Consider the following 22,568-nt stretch of genomic DNA (forward strand, 5'->3'; position numbering starts at 1 on the left):
TCCAACATATTCACTTATCCAACGTTCTGCCGGCCCGTTTATGTTGGATAAGTGAGACTCTACTGTATTACATTTATTTTACCCTATTTTTATTTTTATCAGTAATATATTTATTATTTCACTCTGATCTTATTATTATTATTGCATTTATTATTTTACTCTATTTATTATTACATGCAATTTTTCTGTATTTATTATTATTATTACATGTATTATTCTACTCTATTATTATTAAAAGGATACATAAGCACATTTACATTGAAGAAGATAGGAATAATGATTTGATCCGAGTTGGACAGTCTTATCTTAAATTTGAGCTTTATGTAAATATTCAAAAGCATTTAACCTACTGATGCCTCAATTAATGTAATGTTTGGTATCTATTTTTATTTCTGAAATTTCCCACCCTCGGCTTATACTTGAGTCAACGATTTCCCAGTTTTTTTGTGGTAAAATTAGATGCCTCGGCTTATATTCAGGTCGGCTTATATTCAAGTATATACATTATTATTATTATTATTATTATTATTATTATTATTATTATTGTTATTGTTATTATTATTATTATTGGACCCTCCAGTGGCCTAGGGGATAAAAGCCTTGTGACTTGAAGGTTGGGTTGCTGACCTGAAGGCTGCCAGGTTCGAATCCCACCCGGGGAGAGCGCAGATGAGCTCCCTCTATCAGCTCCAGCTCCATGCGGGGACATGAGAGAAGCCTCCCACAAGGATGGTAAAACATCAAAACATCCGGGCGTCCCCTGGGCAACGTCCTTGCAGACGGCCAATTCTCTCACTCCAGAAGCAACTCAGGTTGCTCCTGACACGAAAAAAAATTTATTATTATTATTATTATTGATAGATAGGAAAGTTAACAGGGCCTAGCTATCTAACTATCTATCTATCTAACTCGCAGCCAACATCTTGTGTCTCTCCATGCTCACAGGAGAAGGGAATGTTGGAAGACGACCACAGAATCGTGCTGGAAGATCTAGACAATATTCCTATTATCTACTAAAGGCCCGGGAATGAATTTTAAATCTCTCAACGCTAGAGGGCAGGCACGGGTTTCTTCCAACCAAAGCCTGCAATTAGCTCTAATATAATAATAATAACAAGGCCTCGAGGCAAGGTGTGCAAATCTTTCGGTTTATGAAACGAGCCAAGAATGCACCCAAAGCCGCCTCGAAGGCTGAGGCTCAACTTTCCTCTGCTTCGCTGAGTGTTTGGAATTTGGGGGGAGGAAGCAAGGCAGAGACAAAGATAAATACCAGAAGGACCGGTAGGTAGGTAGATGGAGAGAGAGATATATGGACTGATATATAAGGTCATGATGGGTCCATATATTCCAGTATTGGATATGGAGGCTCCATTCCAGAAACCTATGGCTACCAATAGCACAAATGCTGCAATTAGCAAGCATTTTGTAGCCTTACAGCTGCAAAGTCAATCAGTGAGGGTATCTGCATACAGCTAGCCTGGCCTCTGTTGCCTGGGGGCATCCTCTGTTGCCTGGGGGCATCCTCTGTTTGGGACGTGTTAACTGGCACTTGGTTGTTTGCTGTCTGGAATTCCTCTGATATATATAAACTTCACTTGCCTAGGACTTCACAACCTATGAGGATGCCTGCCATAGGTGTGGGAGAAACGTCAGGAGAGAATGCTTCTGGGATATGGCTATACAGTCCAGAAAAGTCAGTCAATGAGGGTATTTGCATAGAGGTAGCCTGGCTGTCGTTGCCTGGAGGCATCCTTAGTTTGGGAGGTGCTAACAGGCCCTTGATTGTTTGCTGTCTGGTGTTTCCCTGTTTCTGAGTTCTGGTGTCCTGATTCTGGTGTTTTTTTTAAATCCTTTGTTCATTTCCATGGTTTCCTCCTTTATATTGAAACTAGCTTTGCCCAGCCACGCGTTTCTGTGGCTTATGGGAATCCTTTGTTGGCCAGGTGGAATAGCAGCGAATAGCCTTGCAGTCTCAAAGCCTGGCCGTTTTCTGGAGTAGCTGGAGCTTTTTGTTGTATGAACGTAGAGGCAGATAATCTGTATTTTATAGGCAGTGTGGAAGAGGCCTAAGTGAGGCCTAACTCTGCCTGTCCCCTGGGCTGAGTGGGTTGCTAGGAGACCAAGTGGGCGGAGCTTAGCCTTCTAACTGGCAGCAATTGGAATAAAAACATTTATTCCTCTCCCTCTAATTAGGACTTTTTCTTTTCTTTTTGTCGTATGAACGTAGAGGCATGGATGAGGGGTTGTGCTGCCAAGTTTAGTGTTTCTGGGATGTGTAGTTTTGTTGTTTTGTCCTAGGCCGAAATTTCATTACCCTTTTATATATATGGATTGTCGACGTGCTTGTGGATTTCAATGGCCTCTCTGTATAGTCTGACATAATGGTTTTTGAGAGTGGTCCAGCATTTCTGTGCTCTCAAACAATACATATTTCTGTGTTCTCAAATAATACACAACCTGCTTCATTTCCAACAGACCTCACAACCTCTGAGGATGCTTGCCAAGAGAGAATGATACTGGAACACGGCCAAGACAGCCCAAAAAACTCACAGCAACCCATTCATAGTATTAAACATAACATTTTAAACCCCCCCCCCCCAAAACCAATTCAAAGACTGTCCTTAGTTAAAACCACAGCAACACTTCACTTGATCTTTAAAAACTTCCTCCAATATATTGACAGGAAGAGTGTGTTATGTAGGCCACTGTCTTGAACTCACGGGAGGAAAGATGGGAATCATAAGTGCACAAGGCGCAAAAATGGAAGGCAAGCAACACGGCAATTTCCGCTTTCCAATGAACTTTACATGCCTCTTGAGAAAAGACTTCTTTCAACCCCCAGCCCTGAATCTATACCATCCCAACTTACCCGGCAACAGCTGGAAGCTAAATCCAAAATGTGCTTCGGACATTCCCCGACCAGCTCTTGAAAAGCAGCTACGTCCAGGCCATAATCCTGGTGGGGAGAAGGGAGAGATTAATTATATAATAATAATAATAATAATAATAATAATAATAATAATAATAATAACAACAACAACAATAAGTTATTTTTATATCCCGCTCCCATCTCCCCCAGGGGGACTTGGGACGGCTCACATAGGGAACAAGCCCAATGTCACATATAATAAACAGTCATACAATAAAACCAGTATAAACAATAAAACCATATAACAGCATAAAACAGGATAAAACAGCATATCAGAACAATTAGTCTGAGCATAGTGCAATATATATACTGTATCTATATATATAAAAGGGTAATGAAATTTCGGCCTAGGACAAAACAACAAAACTACATATCCCAGAAACACTAAACCCCTCATCCATGCCTTTACGTTCATACAAAAAAATAAAATAAATAAAAAGTCCTAATTAGAGGGAGAGGAATAATTGTTTTTATCCAATTGCTGCCAGTTAGAAGGCTAAGCTCCGCCCACTTGATCTCCTAGCAACCCACTCAGCCCAGGGGACAGGCAGAGTTAGGCCTCACTTAGGCCTCTTCCACACTGACTATAAAATACAGATTATCTGATTTTAACTGGATTATATGGCAGTGTAGACTCAAGGCCCTTCCACACAGCTATATAACCCATTTATAATGGATTTAATGTCAGGGGAAAACCTTTACCCTTTACCTTAACTACCACCAATTCCTCAATACTTTATTTCCCATACCAGCAGACTTCGCCACAGCAATGCGTGGCCGGGCACAGCTAGTATATATATACAGTAGAGTCTCACTTATCCAACATAAACGGGCCGGCAGAATGTTGGATAAGCGAATATGTTGGATAATAAGGAGGCACTAAGGAAAAGCCTATTAAACATCAAATTAGGTTATGATTTTACAAATTAAGCACCAAAACATCATGTTATACAACAAATTTGACAGAAAAAGTAGTTCAATACGCAGTAATGCTATGTAGTAATTACTGTATTTACGAATTTAGCACCAAAATATCATGATGTATTGAAAACATTGACTACAAAAATGCGTTGGATAATCCAGAACGTTGGATAAGCGAGTGTTGGATAAGTGAGACTCTACTGTATATATATATAGAGAGAGAGGCAGGCAAAAATTACACAGGCCCAACGTAAGGCTCAGGATAAAATATAGGGTGATCAGGAAGAGTAATCTCATTCAAAAATAAAATCAACAATAAAACTTTATTTATATACTGCTCTGTCTCCCCAAAGGGACTCAGGGCGGTTTCCAACATGAGTGTGAAACAACATACAATATACAATAACTTAACACAGCAAAATAAGCACACACATTGAGAAATATTCCCATTTTCATGTTTCTGTTTCTTAGCCCAGTTCAGGAAAAAATAGCATAGATGAGGTCCTAGGTCTGTAGTGTTGAACCCAAAGCTTGCAGCATTTCACAAGTGCAAACCAGGACCTGAGTGGCCAAGCAAGGCCAGAACAATAAATGTCTTAATAACAACACAACAACAACAGCAATAGCGACACAGTCATTGCCAGCAGAGGAGCGATGGGCAGGAATGAGATGCAAGACAGGGAGGGGAAATGTCACCTGCGTCCGGGGCAGCTCCTCCGGATCGGCCGGGATCCTCCCCAAAATCTCGCACAAGACAATGCCGAAGGAGAAGACGTCTACCTGTCGAGAGAAGCACAATGGAGCCTGAAGGAAAGGCAGCTTGGAGCTGACCTGGCAGGCAAAGCAAAGGACTTTTGGTGGTCTCCCAACATCTCTGTTGCACACAATAAACGGAGCACAGCTCCAATGTGAGGTTTCTCTTTGGGAATTCCAGGGCTGTCACTTTCTGCCTCCGCTCAAGATTGATGGGAGTTGTAGTCCCACGACATCCGGACAATGTGCCAAGTGAAGGTCGCCAGGCAAAATAAAGAGAGGCTTTTGTGCTTTCAATGAAGAGGAGGAAATGTCAATGGGTGCTGCTGGCATAGCAAACAACACTTGTTGGAATTCATCTCACTAAATAGAGGCCGAGGAGCCCTTTTCCTTATTTAACTGGCAACCGAAACGTGAGCTAAAGATACAATTTGTATGTTATTGTATTTTTAATGTTGATATACTGTATTTTATATGTGGTGTGGCATCATATGTGCTATTTGTAAGCCGCCCCGAGTTCCTATAGGAGATGGTGGCGGGGTATAAATAAAAGTTTATTATTATTATTATTGACACAGCAACATAGTATGACACAGCAAACAAGATAGATATGCTGGATTTCGTATCACAGAATCACAAGTCGAACACTTCCCAAGTGCCTAGGACTGTGTGATGATGTGCGCAGATCCCAGTAGGGTGGCCTTTTGAAGTTGGCAGGTCGTAATTTTGTCAATGTCTATTGTTTCCAAATGCCGGCTGAGATCTTTTGGCACGGCAATAATAATAATAAAATAATAATAATAATAATAATAATAATAATAATAATAATAATAATAATAATAATAAGTGTATGACACAGCAAACAAGATAGATATGCTGGATTTCATATCACAAGATCACAAGTCAAACACTTCCCATTTGTATTTTCAGATGATGCGTGCAGATCCAAGTAGGGTGGCCTTTATTATTATTATTATTATTATTATTATTATTATTATTATTATTATTATTATTATCATCATTATTATTATTATTATTACAAGGCTTAGCACAAACGTAACAAGGAAATATTTGTTAGCGAAAGGTACCTTCCGGTCATAAGGCTCCCCGCGCAGCATTTCGGGGGCCATCCAGAAGGCCGAGCCCACCAGGGAAAGCTTCCTCTCAGGGTCTTTTGCCGCCGGCACCTCCAACACTTCCTTGGCCAGCCCGAAGTCCGTCACCAGGGCCTCCCGTCCCTTTGGGGTCACGCGGATGAGGCAGTTCTAAAGTGCAGTTTCAAAATAAGAAGGTCAAGAGAGTGGGTCACAGAGTTAGAAGAGACCCCAGGGGTCATCCACTCCAACCCCCCTGACATTTATTGCTTATTTATTTGTTTGTTTGTTTGTTTGTTTGTTTGCAGTATTTATATTCTGCCCTTCTCACCCCGAAGGGGACTCAGGGTGGATCACATTACACATACAAGGCAAACATTCAATGCCTTAACATAGAACAAAGACAAGACAAACACGGGGCTCCGAGCTGGCCTCGAACTCATGACCTCTTGGTCAGAGTGATTTGTTGCAGCTGGTTGCTCAACAGCCTGCGCCACAGCCCGGCGTAATTGTTGGGTAATTTCACTAAGGAAAAGACATCTAAAAAGTAAATTACAGTAGAGTCTCACTAATCCAAGCCTCGCTTATCCAAGCCTCTGGATAATCCAACGCATTTTTGTAGTCAATGTTTTCAATATATCATGATATTTTGGTGTTAAATTCGTAAATACAGTAATTACAACATAACATTACTGCGCATTGAACTACTTTTTCTGTCAAAAAAGTTATAAAAGTTGTATAACATGAAGTTTTGGTGCTTAATTTGTAAAATCATAACCTAATTTGATGTTTAATAGGCTTTTCCTTAATCCCTCCTTGTTATCCAAGATATTTGCTTATCCAAGCTTCTGCCGGCCCGTTTAGCTTGGATAAGTGAGACTCTACTGTACAAACAACGGCATCAGCAGCAGGGGAGGACTTTCCCTGCCAACCAACAGAGCTGTCTGTTTATATCCTTGTTGAGGACTATAAAGTTGTGCAGGACGTGGTTTTGTTCCAATAAATAATCTTAATAAATAGCTCTTGATCTGCTGCTGCTCTTCCCAGAGACAGAGTGTTCCTATCTTTGGAGGGCCCTCTTGGAGTGAGTACCTTGGAGTTGAGGTCCCGGTGGTAGATGTTCTTGGAGTGCAGGTAGACCATCCCTCGGGTGATGTCTGAGGCCAGCTCCACTTTCTCCTTCCAGCTGAGCGAGATGTCTTTGCAGGCCAAGAGCTCCTCCAGGCAACCGCCGTTCACATACTATCATTAAGCAGAGGAGGAAAGGAACGTGGGGTTTAATATCATAAGGGGACAGAAGGAGCTTCTCAGGAAGTCCCGAGCTTGGACTCTGCATGGTCCTCACCCTCAGCAAGCATCATGTGAAGAATGATGGAGAACAACATCTTCCATCAGTTTGGGTGGGAACTGCGTGATCTTCCAGATGTAGTTGGACTGCATCTCCCATCATTATGTGCCATAGTGAGGTGGTGAAGAATGCTGGGTGCTGCAGTCTGACAACATCTGGGACTAGTGACATGGTGACAACCATTACCTTGGGTCTACAGCCTGGAAAAAGTTACAGGATGATCGGGTTGATTTTTTTCCCCTACAGACCCAACTGGACCCTAGATTCAAACTAACTGAGCTCAAGGAAAGTTGTTGTTTTTGGATTTTCCAGAATCCCACAGCCCAAACGGCTATGCAATTCCCAACCTTGGGTAACATCATTGGACAGATGGCAGGGCTGGAGAGGATTGGGAAAGATCATCAGGAACCATATGGCTACTAGGGTACTTTCTTTTTGTCTGCATCATTAAGAGCCATTGCAGTAAAGCCATTCCTTACCTCCAGAATTGGGTACAACTTGTCATTCTTGACACAGACCCCAAGATACCTTTATTGAAAGACACAGAGAGAAAAATCAATCAGAGTCAGATGCTTTCTGCCCTGGGTAATAGGGACAAACTTGGAAAGCAAACCTCAGCTACTTGCATTAGGGAGAAAAAAACTACCGTATATACTCGAGTATAAGCTGACCCGAATATAACAACAACAACAACAACAACAACAACAACAACAACAACAACAATAATAATAATAATAATAATCTTTATTTATACCCCGCCACCATCTCCCCATGGGGACTCGGGGCAGCTTACATGGGGCAGAGGCCCAAACAACATAGGACAAAATGTAGGCAACGTTATACAAATCACACTATAAAAAGATAAAACAGTAATACAATATATCAATTAAAACAAAAATACAGGATAAAAAATTACATTTAAAACATATAAATGGTAAAGTCATAATAAATACAGGATAGATTATTAAAAACCCTCTGGGGCTGATTAGGATTATAAGATGAGGCACCTGATTTTACCACAAAAAAACCTGGGAAAACATTGACTCCAATATAAGCCAAGATAGCAATAAAATTACATTAATTGAGGCCTCAGTAGTTTAAATGTTTAAATCATTATTTTCATCTTCTTCAATGTAAATGTGCTTATGTAATAATAATAATAATAAATGCAGTAAAATAATAAATGTAATAATAGAGTAAAATAATAAATGTATTAATAATAACAAAAATAGAGTAAAATAAATGTAAAAGTAACAACAACAATAGAGTAAAATAATAAATGTAATAATAATAATAGAGTAAAATAATGTGCTATTGTAATAATAATAATAATAAATGCAGTAAAATAATAAATGTAATAATCGAGTAAAATAATAAATGTATTAATAATAATAAAATAGAGTAAAATACAGTAGAGTCTCACTTATCCAACGTTCTGGATTATCCAATGCATTTTTGTAGTCAATGTTTTCAATATATCATGATATTTTGGTGCTAAATTCGTAAATATAGTAATTACTACATAGCATTAATGTGTAATGAACTACTTTTTCTGTCAAATTTGTTGTATAACATGTTTTGGTGCTGAATTTGTAAAATCATAACCTATTTTGATGTTTAATAGGCTTTTTCTTAATCTCTCCTTATTATCCAACATATTCACTTATCCAACATTCTGCCGGCCCGTTTATGTTGGATAAGTGAGACACTACTGTAAATGTAAAAGTAACAACAATAATAGAGTAAAATAATAAATGTAATAATAATAATTAATAGAGTAAAATAATAAATGTAACAATACCAATAATAATAGTAGAGAAAAATAATAAATATACCATATATACTTGAGTATAAGCCGACCTGAATATAAGCCCACTAGGACCCTCACCCGAGTATAAGCTGAGGAGGGCTTTTTTCAGTCCTAAATAAGGCTTATACTTGAGTATATACAGTAATTTTCAGAGCCATCTTGGGGAAAATCAGATCTTGTGTGTCTTCTTTTTGAAAAGGGACGGAAAACATTATAGGTTGTAGGCTCTTCCAATTGCCAGTCTAGGGACCAGCTAAGGTATCTATCTATCTATCTATCTATCTATCTATCTATCTATCTATCTATCTATCTATCTAAGTATCTATCAGAATGACAGCTGTCTTCTGAAATCCTCTCCCACCTGACAATGTTGGGATGGGAAAGCTTTTGCAGCAAACTGATCTCCCGCACGATCCCTTCCTGGTCGGCGTCGTTCTTGTAGATCTTCACCACCATCGGTTTGCAGCCGGAGTTGATCGCGGCAACCTGAAGCAAACACGAAATTGGCAGATTATGGGAAACACGCCCTCAAAGCATCTTAAAACATGAAAGGCAATGTCATTTGCCCTTGACATCTGAGCCTGACGGCATGTTCAAGTGGTGTCACACTGCCATAAAAACCAGATTACCAAAGTCGATAATCCAGAATATCTGTTGTCAATTGGGTGATATGAGTCCACACTGCCATATAATCTAGTTCAAAGCAGATATTCTGGATTCTCCAACGAATTTGCAGCACTTTATTCTGTTATCTTGAATTTACAACTTTTATAATGTGCACTTTACTTAGTCTATTATCATAACCTCGCTGTTTTTAATTCCATGTTTTATTAAGTGTGTTTTTTTTCTATAGGTTAATAATAAAAGTATAATTATAATTATAAAGTTTATAATTTGTGTATGTTTTTTGTTTATTGATGTATTGTATTTTGTTATTGTTTTTATCTGGTATTATCTGTAAACCGCCCCGAGTACCCTTCGGGGGAGATGGAGGTGGGGTAGAAATAAACTTATTATTATTATTTATTGTATGACACGGAGCCCCAGTGGCGAAGTGTGTTAAAGTACTGAGCTGCTGAACTTGCAGACCGAAAGGTTCCAGATTCAAATCCCGGGAGTGGAATGAGCGCCCGCTGTTAGCTCCAGCTCCTGCCAACCTAGCAGTTCAAAAACATGCCAATGTGAGTGGATTAATAGGTACCGCTCCGGCGGGAAGGAAATGGCGCTCCATGCAGTCATGCCGGCCACATGACCTTGGAGGTGTCTACGGACAATGCCGGCTCTTCGGCTTAGAAATGGAGATGAGCACCAACCCCCAGAGTCAGACACGACTGGACTTAACGTCAGGGGAAACCTTTACCTATTTATGTCACAGCAAACAAGATAGATATGCTGGATTTCATATCACAAAACCACAAGTCGAACCCAAGTGTCTAGGACTGTGTGATGTATTTTCGGATGATGCTTCTGTACTGCCACATAAAATAAAATATTATTATTATTATTATTATTATTATTATTATTATTTTATGTGGCAGTACAGAAGGGGCCTAAGTGAAAACATTACTCCGGGGTGGCAGAGCTGAACCAAGGGTTCGAGTCCTTCAAACTTTACACTGTAATACGAAACAGAATCACTGTTCCCACCAGCACAGAAACAACTAGTCCCCACTGCTTCCTGAAGTAGACTACGCCCTTCTAATCTTTGCACGGAGCCAGACATAAGCAGACATAAAAGCACCGGCAGCCTATTCAAAAGGTTTGGGAAGGTGACTGTCTCCTTGGTGCTGCCGTTGAAGCCCTGAGCCATTCTGGCTGGTGCAGGTTGGGTGACTCCCGGGTATTATCAGGAGGGCGGGAGGGAGACTCTTTGTGAAAACACTCCCTTCCCTATCGTAAGCTATGGCTCCAAACGATTTTTAAAAATCCAGCTGAGGTGAAAATAAATGAAATGGAATGGTCGCAATTGTGGAAACAAAGGCACTTGAAAAATTTATCAATAAGAGTTAAAGAAAATTATTATAAGATTATTTGGAAATGGTATTTAACGCCATTAAAAATGTCAAATATTAATAAAAAACCATCCAAAAAATTGCTGGGGAGGCTGTCGGGAAGTGGGAACATATATACATATGTGGTGGCATTGTAAATATGTAAGGAAATTTTGGTATAAAATATTTAAAGAGATAGAGGATATAATGAACATCAAACTGGAAAGAAGCCCTGGTATTGCATTATTATCAATTTATAATAACAATAAGATGGATAAAAAAGAAAAAGAAGCAATAACAATCCCAGATCCTTGGGATTTTAAGATTTTATCTTTATATGTGACTTTTTATGAATGTTTTTATCGTTGTTTGATGTTTTATTGCTGATTGATCTGTTTTATTGTTTGCGTTTGCTTTTATATTGTTGTTCCGGGCTTGGCCCCATGTAAGCTGCCCCGAGTCCCTTTAAGAATAAAGTTATTATTATTATTATTATTATTATTATAACAAATTTATTGACAATAGCAAGAATGCTTATAGCAAGGAACTGGAGAAAAGTAATAAATGTTCAGATTGAAGAATGGTATAAGGAAGTTTGGAAATTGGCAATAAATGATAAGCTAACATGCAAATTAAAAGTTAAAAGAGGGATATGGAAAAAAAATGATTTTGAGGATATATGGGGAAAATTTCTTGAGAAAGGACTCCAAAAAAGGGATGGATTTTGGTTGGACAATATATAAGAAGTGGCTCAGGGTGGGAGGGGGGGATACACAGTGGTGAAGAAATATAGATGGACAATATAGATGTAGATATAAATCAACAATAGATATAAAATAATTATGCAAGTATTGTATGATACATTATATATCTGCTATGTGATAAAAATAATTATTGTATGAAAAAAATTAAATTCAATAAAAAACTATTTTTAAAAAAAATCCAGCTTGAAGGAAGTTGAGGAATCACTATCTGCCTCCCTTGCATGTCTCGCCACCTTGGCTTTAGCCTCTGACTCCCTCCTGCCTTCCAAATCAGATGGATGCTGGCAGCCCAGCTGCAACTTCTCCATAAAATGCCCATTATGCCACATCTAATGGAAGCACAATTGCTAAGTAACCTTTAAGAATGGCTCTCAGCCCCGCTGGGTGGCTATGGGGCATTGCGTGTTTCTCACAGACACTGACTTTTAATGCCATCCTTGCCTCCCTTCTCTTCCAGGTGCCTTTTTTGTTTTGAAATAATGGCTTTTGTTAATTCTCCTTCCATTTTGGGGACACACCCAGACTACCAGACTTGGGAAATTTGGCAAGCTAAAAGCCTGGGGCGTTTTCCTCATGACGTGCCTTTGGGCTCCAGGCTTCTGATGCGTCAGAAGTCACTGAGCATTGAAATCAAGATGCCATTCAGAACCATAAAGTAAAAGGTTAATGAAGGAAGCCACTGAAGCACAAATATGTGGTCTTTGTATTCTTGTTCCTTTCTATGTTCACAAACAAATCAGAAGCTTTTGAGTTGCACCGGGAAGGAGGAACTAAACTGAATTCTTGCACCAGATTATGCATACCTTCCAACTAGAACGTGTGCAACCAAACAATTTCAGAGTATGATCAATGTGGCAAAAGTTATGGATGGGAGGGAAAAACATACGACAGAGTAGTTTGCCTTTACAGTAGAGTCTCACTTATCCAACACGCGCTTATCCAACGTTCTGGATTATCCAACACATTTTTGTAGTCAATATTTTCAATACATCGTGATATTTTGGTGCTAAATTCGTAAATATTATTTCGTATTGAACTATTTTTTCTGTCAAATTTGTTGTACAATATGATGTTTGGGTGCTTAATCTGTAAAATCATAACCTAATTTGATGTTTAATAGGCTTTTCCTTAATTCCTCCGTATTATCCAACAGATTTGCTTATCCAACGTTCTGCAGGCCCATCTATGTTGGATAAGTGAGACTCTACTTTACTTGAAATTGGGAAGGAATGTCCCACATGACCTAAAGATAGTCTTGGGCCCCATCTACACTGCCATATAATTTAGTTTCAGAATGCAGACTGACTGCATTAAACTGGACTATCTGGCAGTGTAGATTCATATAATCCAATTCAATGCAATTCAGTCTACACTGACCATATAATGCAGTTCAAACTGTAGATTTATTTATTTACTAGCTGTGCCCGGCCACGCGTTGCTGTGCCGAAGTATGGTGGTATGGGAAATAAAGTATTGAGGAATTGGTGGTAGTTAAGGTCAAGGGTAAAGGTTTTCCCCTGACATTAAGTCCAGTTGTGTCTGACTCTGGGGGTTGGTGCTCATCTTGAGTCTACACTGCCATATAATCCAGTTGAAATCAGATAATCTGTATTTTATAGGCAGTGTGGAAGAGGCCTGATTGAAGTGGCCCTGGGCTGAGTGGATTGCTAGGAAACCAAGTGGGTGGAGCTTAGTCTTCTAACTGGCAGCAATTGGATAAAAACAATTATTCCTCTCCCTCTAATTAGGACTTTATTTTTCTTTTCTTTTTGTTGTATGAACGTAGAGGCATGGATGAGGGGTTGTGCTGCCAAGTTTAGTGTTTCTGGGATGTGAAGTTTTGTTGTTTTGTCCTAGGCCGAAATTACCCTTTTATATATATAGATCGTGTCAGAAGCAAAGGCCTGAGGTGTCTTGAAAAGAATCCAAATTATTGCACTTCCAGAATTCCGGTCAGATTGTGTAATTCAGATGGTGGCAATGATTCCCAACAGAGTGACAGAACATGTCCATGAAATGGCCACAGACAGGATAAGAGCACAATTGCACAAAGCAACACAAACACACCACTTTATCCGACAAGACCTCATTGATGCCTCTATTCTTGGATAGAATCCGAATTCATGGATGGTTCAAAACTCCATTCAGTTAGATGTGGGTGAGTATCACAACAACAACAACCTTATGCAAAGAGTTGAGCCAGAAAAATGAGGGTTCAGCCACCAAAGAAAAGTCGTATTCGACTGGCAAAACAGAAGGAAGAAAGCAGAAAGAAATGCATCCAGAGAAAAGGTCACGGTGTAACAAGAACCCTGAACAAAAGGAGAGCTGTGTCCCCTTCCGAGAAAAAGCCGCTTTGTGAGTAGGAAGGGCAACTGGGCAGAAAGGTTGCTGGGCGAGAACAGGCCATTCTACACAAAAGCCCACAAATGTGAAAAATTGCAACTAGCCCTTTTGTTGACTTTGCAGTCTGTGAATTGTTTCAGACTCTGCAACTGTTGTCCTGGGACCTAGGACAATTTTTTTGTCCTGAAACAACCCTTCGGGGCATCCAGTTCGACACCATTTACGATAATAATACTTTCTTGGACTACAATCCCCAGAATCCCCTCCTTTCACATGGTCTGTCTTAGAGAAGGGCTCACCTCATCAAGATCCCCAAATACCTAGATAAGGTGGGAAAGCCAGACCTCAGAACAAAATCAGTGGTGCGGAAGTGACAAATATCTCCGGAGACTGCCGTTGGTTTTGTAGCAAGGCAACAGACTGAGTCAATGAGCTTACGTTTGCTTTGGGGATTAAAGCAGACTGGCATATTGTCTCTCGCCTGTTGTTTTTAGATAAGAATAAAAGAGATTTACGCACTCGCTCACGACACTGTCAACAAGAAGAACAATGAACAATACAATATTTAAAAATAAAAACAATTTTAACTAACATACATTTATCAGGATTTCAATGGGAAGTGTAGTCCTGCTTCTGGCCAATGAGATAGTCAAGTTAATTAGGGTTGTTGTTGTTGTTGTTGTTGCTGTTGTTGTTGTTGTGTGCCTTCAAGTCATTTCAGACTTTGGGCGAGCCTAAGCCTAAAATTTATTTATTTATTATTTATTTATTTACTGCATTTATTTACTACATGTGTATCACACCCTTCTCACCCCAAAGGGGACTCAGAGTGGCTTACAAATTATATGTACATACAATATATTATATTATTAGCATAGCACAATATTAGCATTATATATTACTATATTGAACTATACCACTATACTGTAATATTATTAGTAATATTATATGTAATATAGAATATATAATTAATATTATTATATGGTATTATAATTAGTGTTATATTGTACTACATTATAATATTATTATCAATATTATATGTATATACAATATATTATATTATAAAACTGAGGGCGGGGGCCAGGTAAATGACCTTGGAGGGCCGCATCTGGTCCCCGGGCCTTAGTTTGGGGACCCCTGGCCTAGATAGATAGATAGATGAATCCTAGACATGGAAGAGATTCCAAGGCCCATTCTTGAACAGAAGCAAAGGTTGCTAATCACAGTGAAGGGAGATCAGTCGTGTAAAAAACGGGCATCTCCTGCTTGCATTCAGGAAGGCAGACAGATCTGAATTCATGGCGCATTCTTCCCTTCCCAGACTCTTTCCCCTGGCAATGGTGGGCCAGTTCTCAATCTGTCATTCCCATCACACTCGCAAACTGGCAACGGCTGTATTTCTCCATCTAAACCCCCTTCTGGGTGGCATTTCCAACCATAGCAAAGGGGGAGATTCCTGGTTTTAACAATGAGTGTAAGATTCGTAAAATTTAGTAAATTAGTAAGTACAGACATGTTAATATAAGTTGGTGTGTTTCCTTGATGCTGTTTTTAATATACGTTGTAGTAGTTAGTTAGTTAGATAGCTGCTCAGTTTTAGTGATAAATAAAGATTGGGTTTTTTTTATTATTTCTGCTTTTTACTATGCTTCTGTGTCTGTGTATATAATAAAAATCAAAATATGTGTCTCAGGCCCCTTCTCCATTGCCATATAAAATCCAGATTATCTACTTTGAACTGGATTATATAGCAGTGCAGACGCATATAATCCAATTCAAAGCAGATAATGTGGATTATCGCTTTGATAATCTGGAATTTGGGCCTGAGGTTTGCATTGAACAGTGATGGCCAACCTATGACACGCGTGTCAGCACTGACACGCCTAGCCATTTTTGCTAACACGCTGTCGCATGCAGATTGATTGGATGACTAATGTCTTTTGTGGCCAAATTTGGTGTGATTTGGTCCAGTGGTTTTGTTGTTTACTCCATGGGAATTATGCACATTTATATATATATTTATATATTTATTTATTTACAGCATTTATATTCCGCCCTTCTCACCCCAAAGGGGACTCAGGGCGGATCACATTACACATATAGGCAAACATTCAATGCCTTTTAACATAGAACAAAGACAAACAAACATAGGCTCCGAGCGGGCCTCGAACTCATGACCTCCTGGTCAGAGTGATTCATTGCAGTTAATTGCAGCTGGCTTGCTCTCCCCACCTGCGCCACAGCATATCATAATATCATTCTATTATTATTCTATTATTATTGTAGTATATTATTATATTATTACTATTATATTATTATTATTATATTATTCATTATTCATAACTACATTGAAACTAGAATAGAGAGAAATCAGCATGGAAACTGCAAGAGGTACCATAGATTGTTGTACATAGAAATAATGGTAGTAAATAGTTTTTGATTTATTAAATACAGTTATATATTACAATTATATATTTTTGTTATTTAAACTATATATATTGTGAAATTATGGTTTTTTTCTTGAAGTGGCCAAGTCATGCTAGGTTTTTTGGTGAATTTTGACACACCAAGCGCAAAAGGTTGCCCATCATTGGCATAGAATCATAGAATCGTAGAGTTGGAAGAGACCTCACGGGCCATCCAGTCCAACCTCCTGACTCTTATTAAAAATCTCATGCATATTTTGCTTCGGGCAGCTTAAATAGTTGGGCAACGTCACCTTGTACACTTTGGAGAAGAATCCACTGCCGATCAGCTCGGCCTCGAAGTTCTCCCAGAATTCCAGCTTCCGTACGGCGGTGCGGAGCCTCTGCCATCGGTCATCGTCCTGGCAATAGGAGTCTGGGGCCTCCCCACAGTATGGCTCTGGGGAGACCAGGCCCATTTCGCATATCATTGAGGCAGGCCCTGCAAAAAGGGGGAGACAAGAGAGTTGTTGTGCCTCCAACAATTGGTCCAGAAGAGCATCAGCAAAAGCAACGAGAAAGAGAACAACAGAATTTGGTGCGACAAACAAACACACAAGTGTTCTCATCAGAAGGTCCATCAAAAAGAGGCTGGCCCATTGAATTGCCAAATGAAAGGATCATCAAAAAAAGAAAACTGTTCCAAAACAAAGCAGCAATGCCACCCCCGTATCCTGTGTCAATGTGAGCATCTATCCTATCATTTCAAGTGTCAGTCTGTAAGACAGATTCTCATGCTTCGCCACCAACTACATCCCACACTTGGCAAGCTTTTCAATGGAATCAAAAAGACAACTTGGCACCTGACAGACAACAACTATCTCAGGTTTCACCCAAAGAAACACTCTGGATTCCTGCCTGGGTTTTTTTCTCTCTCTCTGAAATGAGTATTGACGAACCAATTTTGACCGAGATTAATATGCACCTTCACATTCAGTTTCATATCCTTCCTCAGCATCTTTGCACATGTTCAGGACCGATTAGGAATATTAATTTGTTTAAAGGATTGTTTCTCTACTTTCAGGTATTTCCAATGTGGAACAAATTTTTCTTGGTATTATTTGTTCAAAGGGAGTGCTTGACTTTGACTCCTCTGAGGCTGAGATTCGAACCCTACTCTTTAGAGTCATAATCTAACATTCAAACCAATACATCCCATTGGCTCTATTTTAGGAGCTACTAGTCAATCCTTTGGCAAATTCAAATCATAACCAAAATCTCCATCAACGTGAGCTAATAATTTTGTCTAACAATTAGACAGATCTTAATATATTTGCAAACCCATCTCAGGCTTCTATCTTCTTTTGTTACTGAAACCAAAAATGAGTGCCGTCCAAGGTAATGTTTATATTTGTTGCTTGCTTTTGTTTTCAGAAACTGAAATGTTTTGCTAAGTTGTTTTACTATCTATCTTTAATGATTTACTATGTATCTTTAGTGATTCACTGCATTTTTTTGGGATGCAAAACAAGCTGGTTCGAAGTGCTGCCTAAAAAGGGGGGGGGGGGGGTGTGACACATTGTCTATATACTAAAGAATATATATATATATATATATATATATATATATATATATATATATATATGAGAAATATCATACACATATGATATGATCTATACCATATATGTGTGTATGTATATATGGTATATATCATATTATATGGATATGATATTCCTTCTCTTCTCCTGGCTAAACAGTCCACCTCCTCAAGCCGCTCCTCAGAGGGATTGAATTGCTTTGCCCAGAATCTAATATAGTTCTGATCAAACCAGAACAGAGTAGATTATGGCTATGGAACTATACTCATATTGATCTAATATAAAACCATGTTGTCGAAGGCTTTCATGGCCGGGATCACAGGGTTGTTGTATGTCTTTCGGGCTGTGTGGCCATGTTCCAGAAGTATTCTCTCCTGACGTTTCGCCCACATCTATGGCAGGCATCCTCAGAGGTTGTGAGGCATGGATAAACTAGGCAAGGAAAGTAAATATCTATCTGTGGAGAGTCCTTTGTCAGTTGGAAGCCAGTGTTAATGTTACAATTAATCACCCTAATTAGCATTGGAAAGGTTTGTCTCTTGCCTGGGGGGCATCCTTTGAACAAAGGACTCTTGTCACACCCTGGACTCTCCACAGATATATATTTACTTTCCTTGCCTCTGAGGATGCCTGCCATAGATGTGGGCGAAACATCAGGAGAGAATACTTCTGGAACATGGCCACACAGCCCGAAAGACCTACAACAACCCTGTAACCTAAAACCCATTGCCATAGGGAGACTTCTGAAAAGGTGGGGGTGGGAGAAATGGGCACATCTTAAAATAATTAAATAAAAACAGATTGGCTTCCTTCACATGAACCCCCCTAGGGCCTTTGGACTACAAGCCCCATTGTCCCCCTTCCCGTTCAGCGCTAAGTGGCGTGATAGGCGTTGCACTTCCTTGTCTCTAAAAGCTTCTGAGTTGAGAAATCTCTGATGTCAGAGATAAACACTGATTTTGTGCCAAGTGTTTGGCAGGAAAAACAGCCATTGGCAGAGCAAGGTATGTTTCAGCCCCCAGGTAAAAATGGAGAGAAAGCGACTGATGAATTCTCCGGGATGTTTAAAGGAGAAATATCTGCAATGCCCTCGCCTCCTTACCTTTCCATAATAGAAACATTAATTAGAAATAGAGAGAAGGAATTAAAACCAAACAGGGAGAGAGGGATCCTTCCTTCTCCACCTGTGGAAAGGAGGAAGGACCTGGGCCCTTCCGCCTGGTCCATCACAGCTCCCAAGGAGGTTACAGACCAGGCAGAAAGGCAGCCAGAGCCCTTACCTGCTGCCGGGAGTGGGGTCTGGAGCCTGGCTCGCCTCTGTCGCTTGCCTTTGGGCGCTCCGTGCCGAAGGAACAGCGCAGTGCTACCAGTCAGACAGACAGCGCTCTCCAGAGCAGCACCCAGGAAGAAAAGAAGGAGGGAAGAAAGAAAGAAAGGAGGGAGGGAGGGAAGGGAGGAGCACTGTGGGACTGGCCCCTGAGGCAGCCCTAAGCCTCCAGGAACAGAATCCTAAGACTCATACATTCAGAAGAGACCCCAAGGGCCTTTCAGTCTGACCTCCTCCCGCCAGGTAGGAAAATCCAATCAAAGCACTCCCAGAAGAAGGCCACTGCTTCTGCTACGAGGTTTAAAAGCCTCCAAAGAAGGAACCCTCATCACACTCCAAGGAAGTGAGTTCCACTATATCAGTCATTCCAGGGTGGGAGACAGAACTCTTGTCTGTTGGAGACAATAATTTATTTATTTATTTATTTCCAATATTTCTATCCTGCCCTTCTCACCCGAAGGGACTCAGGGCGGCGTACAATTGGCAACAATTTGATGCCGACACATCATTAAAAACAACAACATATAAAAATGTATTACAACTAATTAAATACAGTATCTATATATATAAAAGGGTAATGGAATCATGGCACCGGACAAAACAACTAAACTAAAGGCCCCACAACCTCGAAAATTGACAGCACAACCTCTACGTTCATACAACAAAAAGAAAAGAAAAATAAAGTCCTAGCCACAGCAACGCGTGGCTGGGCACAGCTAGTAAAATATAAAACATAAAACATATGCTTAAAATCCATTTGTCCAATATCCTCCTACTTTATCCATATAACAGTCTGGGTCATCTTTGTCATTTATTCGTTAAAAGCCTGGGCACATAGCCATGTTTTTAAGGCTTTTCTAAAACTCAAAACGGTTGGGGCTTGCCGTATATCTCTGGGGAGGTTGTGAATGATGTAATTGGCCAGCTTGATTAGCACTGAATATCTGTGCAGCATCAAAGCCTGGCTGCTTCCGCCCTGGGGGAATCCATGAAAACATGAAATGCACTGCAGACTAATTCAACCAGAGAAGTCAGCCATAGCTGAGCCTCCGGTGGCCTAGGGGATAAAAGCCTCGTGACTTGAAGGTTGGGTTGCTGACCTGAAAGCTGCCAGGTTCGAATCCCACCCAGGGAGAGTGCGGATGAGCTCCTTCTTTCAGCTCCAGCTCAATGCGGGGACATGAGAGAAGCCTCCCACAAGGATGGTAAAACATCAAAAACATCCGGGCATCCCCTGGGCAACGTCCTTGAAGACGGCCAATTCTCTCACTCCAGAAGCAACTCCGGTTGCTCCTGACACGGAAAAAAAAAGCCATAGCAGAGCCCTTGATGGACCAACCTGGACACAGCATATTATCTGACAACACAGAAATGCTGGACCATTCTGACCACCACCATGTCAGACGACACAGAGATGCCATTGAGATCCACAAGCATATGGACAATTTCAACAGAAAGGAGGAAACCATGAAAATGACCAAAATCTGGATACCAGTATTTTAAAAACTCTATAATCAGGACAGTAAATAAAGAACAACACTCAGAAAACAGGAATTCCAGACATGAATCAATCAGGGCCAGCTAACACTTCCCAACAATGGATTCCTCCAAGCAGGAAGCAGTTTCGGAATGTAGATTAACTGCATTGGACTGGATTATATAGCAGTGTAGACGTGCATAATCCAACTCAATGCAGTTAATCTACATTCTGAAACTGTATCATATGGCAGTGTAGATCCAGCCCTTGTCAAACCAGGATTCCCGATGCTTCTATAGCATTGACTATTAAAGTGTGGTCAAATTGCTTTAATTCTATAGTGTAGATGCACTTTATGACTCCAGAGGCAGGTTAGGCTAAAGATGCTGATATCCTACCACCCTCTAGGTGAGCTTTGCACCTGAAACAGCAGATATTTGAACCCATTCTGGGTTCAATATATGTGCCGTCTCTCCATTTTTAGAGACAGTTACAGCACAGTTTGCAATTTATTCTGGATTTAGGGAATTGCTTAGACATAGCCTTAACTGTGCATACCTTTGCTGAGCTGTTTTCTCTCCAACCTAGACCTGACCCTTCCTTGTGCTGCCATCTCTGTTCTAAGACCTGGCCCTTAAAGCGATCATTAAGGTTATTTTTAGCCCCTCGAGTGGAGACTCAGCTCTGCAATTATGAGCCAGCTTCCGTCACCAATGAAGCCAGGATCTGGGCTGCCCACGTCTTCCAGGCGCTGGTGCCTTGGAGTAGGGAACGGGGAATAAATTATTAACTTTATCATATGCCTTATGGAAAGTGGGAGGGATGTGACTTTGCCAGCAAAGGGGCCTCGGAGGGCCATTTCAACACTTCTTTTCCCCTGTGCATCAATGCTGTGAATCTAGTGTGCCATTTCAACAGATGGTAGCTCTAGAAAGGTCAAAAGGAAACCAGCAAACCTTGCAAAGAGTCATCAGGTGCATCTCTTACCTTGGAAAACGGTTTTGACTCTGACGATACGTCCATGATATTTTAAATATTTTGTATATTTTCTTTTAAGTTTCTATTAGCCCTTGCCTCCACTAATCAAATCACAGCATTTCTGGGAAAAGAAAACAACCATGGCTCTAAAGCGATTCCAAACAGTCAGAATTAAATCGACATAGAGAGGATCACAAGAGCACAATTGCAAAAAACAACACTGATTCGAATGGGCCCCATTATACAACTAAATCAGATCCCTAAATTATTGCATATTCCAAACAGCAAGTGAGAAACACCAGCTAGACTGTGAACACAAAATAATCCATAATCCAGCTTTGTTTTTTGGGTTTTTTTTTTCAACTCCAGTTTTGTTTTCTGGGAAAAGAAAACAGCTGTCATTCTAGTGACGATCAATGCTCTGGGAGAAATTCCAAATGAAATTACCACTGATATGAATCACAATTGCACACTTGTAAAGAGCGGCACTGCTTGGATTCTGTCACATTATCCACTGATTCCTATATTTGCAGACAAAATACAAATCACTTGGGGCCCAAGGCTCATCTGATAGAAATGTTGGGTCAACATAAAAGGCCTCTTTAGGGTTGTTCAGGGCCCATTTAGCCCATTTTGGTGCCTTTTAAAGGCTGTTCAGGACCTCTTTAAGGTTGTTTGGGGCCAGTCTTGTGTTTTTTAAAGGTTGTTCAGGGCCTCTTTAGGGTTGTTCTGGGCCCAATTTGCCCATTTGGTGCCTTTTAAAGGCTGTTCAGGACCTCTTTAAGGTTGTTTGGGGCCAGTGTTGTGTCTTTTAAAGGTTGTTCAGG

The 22,568-nt window shown here is 40.2% G+C and overlaps 1 protein-coding gene across 2 annotated transcripts in view; it reads right to left on the minus strand.

Annotated features, from left to right (window-relative positions):
- Nucleotides 1–22,568, minus strand: part of LOC100562787 (dual specificity testis-specific protein kinase 1) — a 28,081-nt gene that overhangs the window by 3,293 nt on the left and 2,220 nt on the right. The window contains exons 1-8 of one of the 2 annotated variants that reach the window (XM_062959475.1): nt 19,240–19,392; nt 16,676–16,863; nt 9,217–9,341; nt 7,525–7,573; nt 6,790–6,939; nt 5,692–5,868; nt 4,547–4,630; nt 2,870–2,956 (exon numbers count right to left, since the gene is read on the minus strand). In XM_062959475.1, coding sequence (XP_062815545.1) covers nt 2,870–2,956; nt 4,547–4,630; nt 5,692–5,868; nt 6,790–6,939; nt 7,525–7,573; nt 9,217–9,341; nt 16,676–16,852 — 849 coding nt within the window. In that variant the 5' untranslated portion in view covers nt 16,853–16,863; nt 19,240–19,392. Of the gene's footprint in view, nt 1–2,869; nt 2,957–4,546; nt 4,631–5,691; nt 5,869–6,789; nt 6,940–7,524; nt 7,574–9,216; nt 9,342–16,675; nt 16,864–19,239; nt 19,393–22,568 lie in introns of those variants that run through there. The other variant, XM_062959476.1, reaches the window with a different exon arrangement.

Source organism: Anolis carolinensis, unplaced genomic scaffold, assembly GCF_035594765.1.
Source record: "Anolis carolinensis isolate JA03-04 unplaced genomic scaffold, rAnoCar3.1.pri scaffold_7, whole genome shotgun sequence".
Lineage (NCBI taxonomy): Eukaryota > Metazoa > Chordata > Lepidosauria > Squamata > Dactyloidae > Anolis > Anolis carolinensis.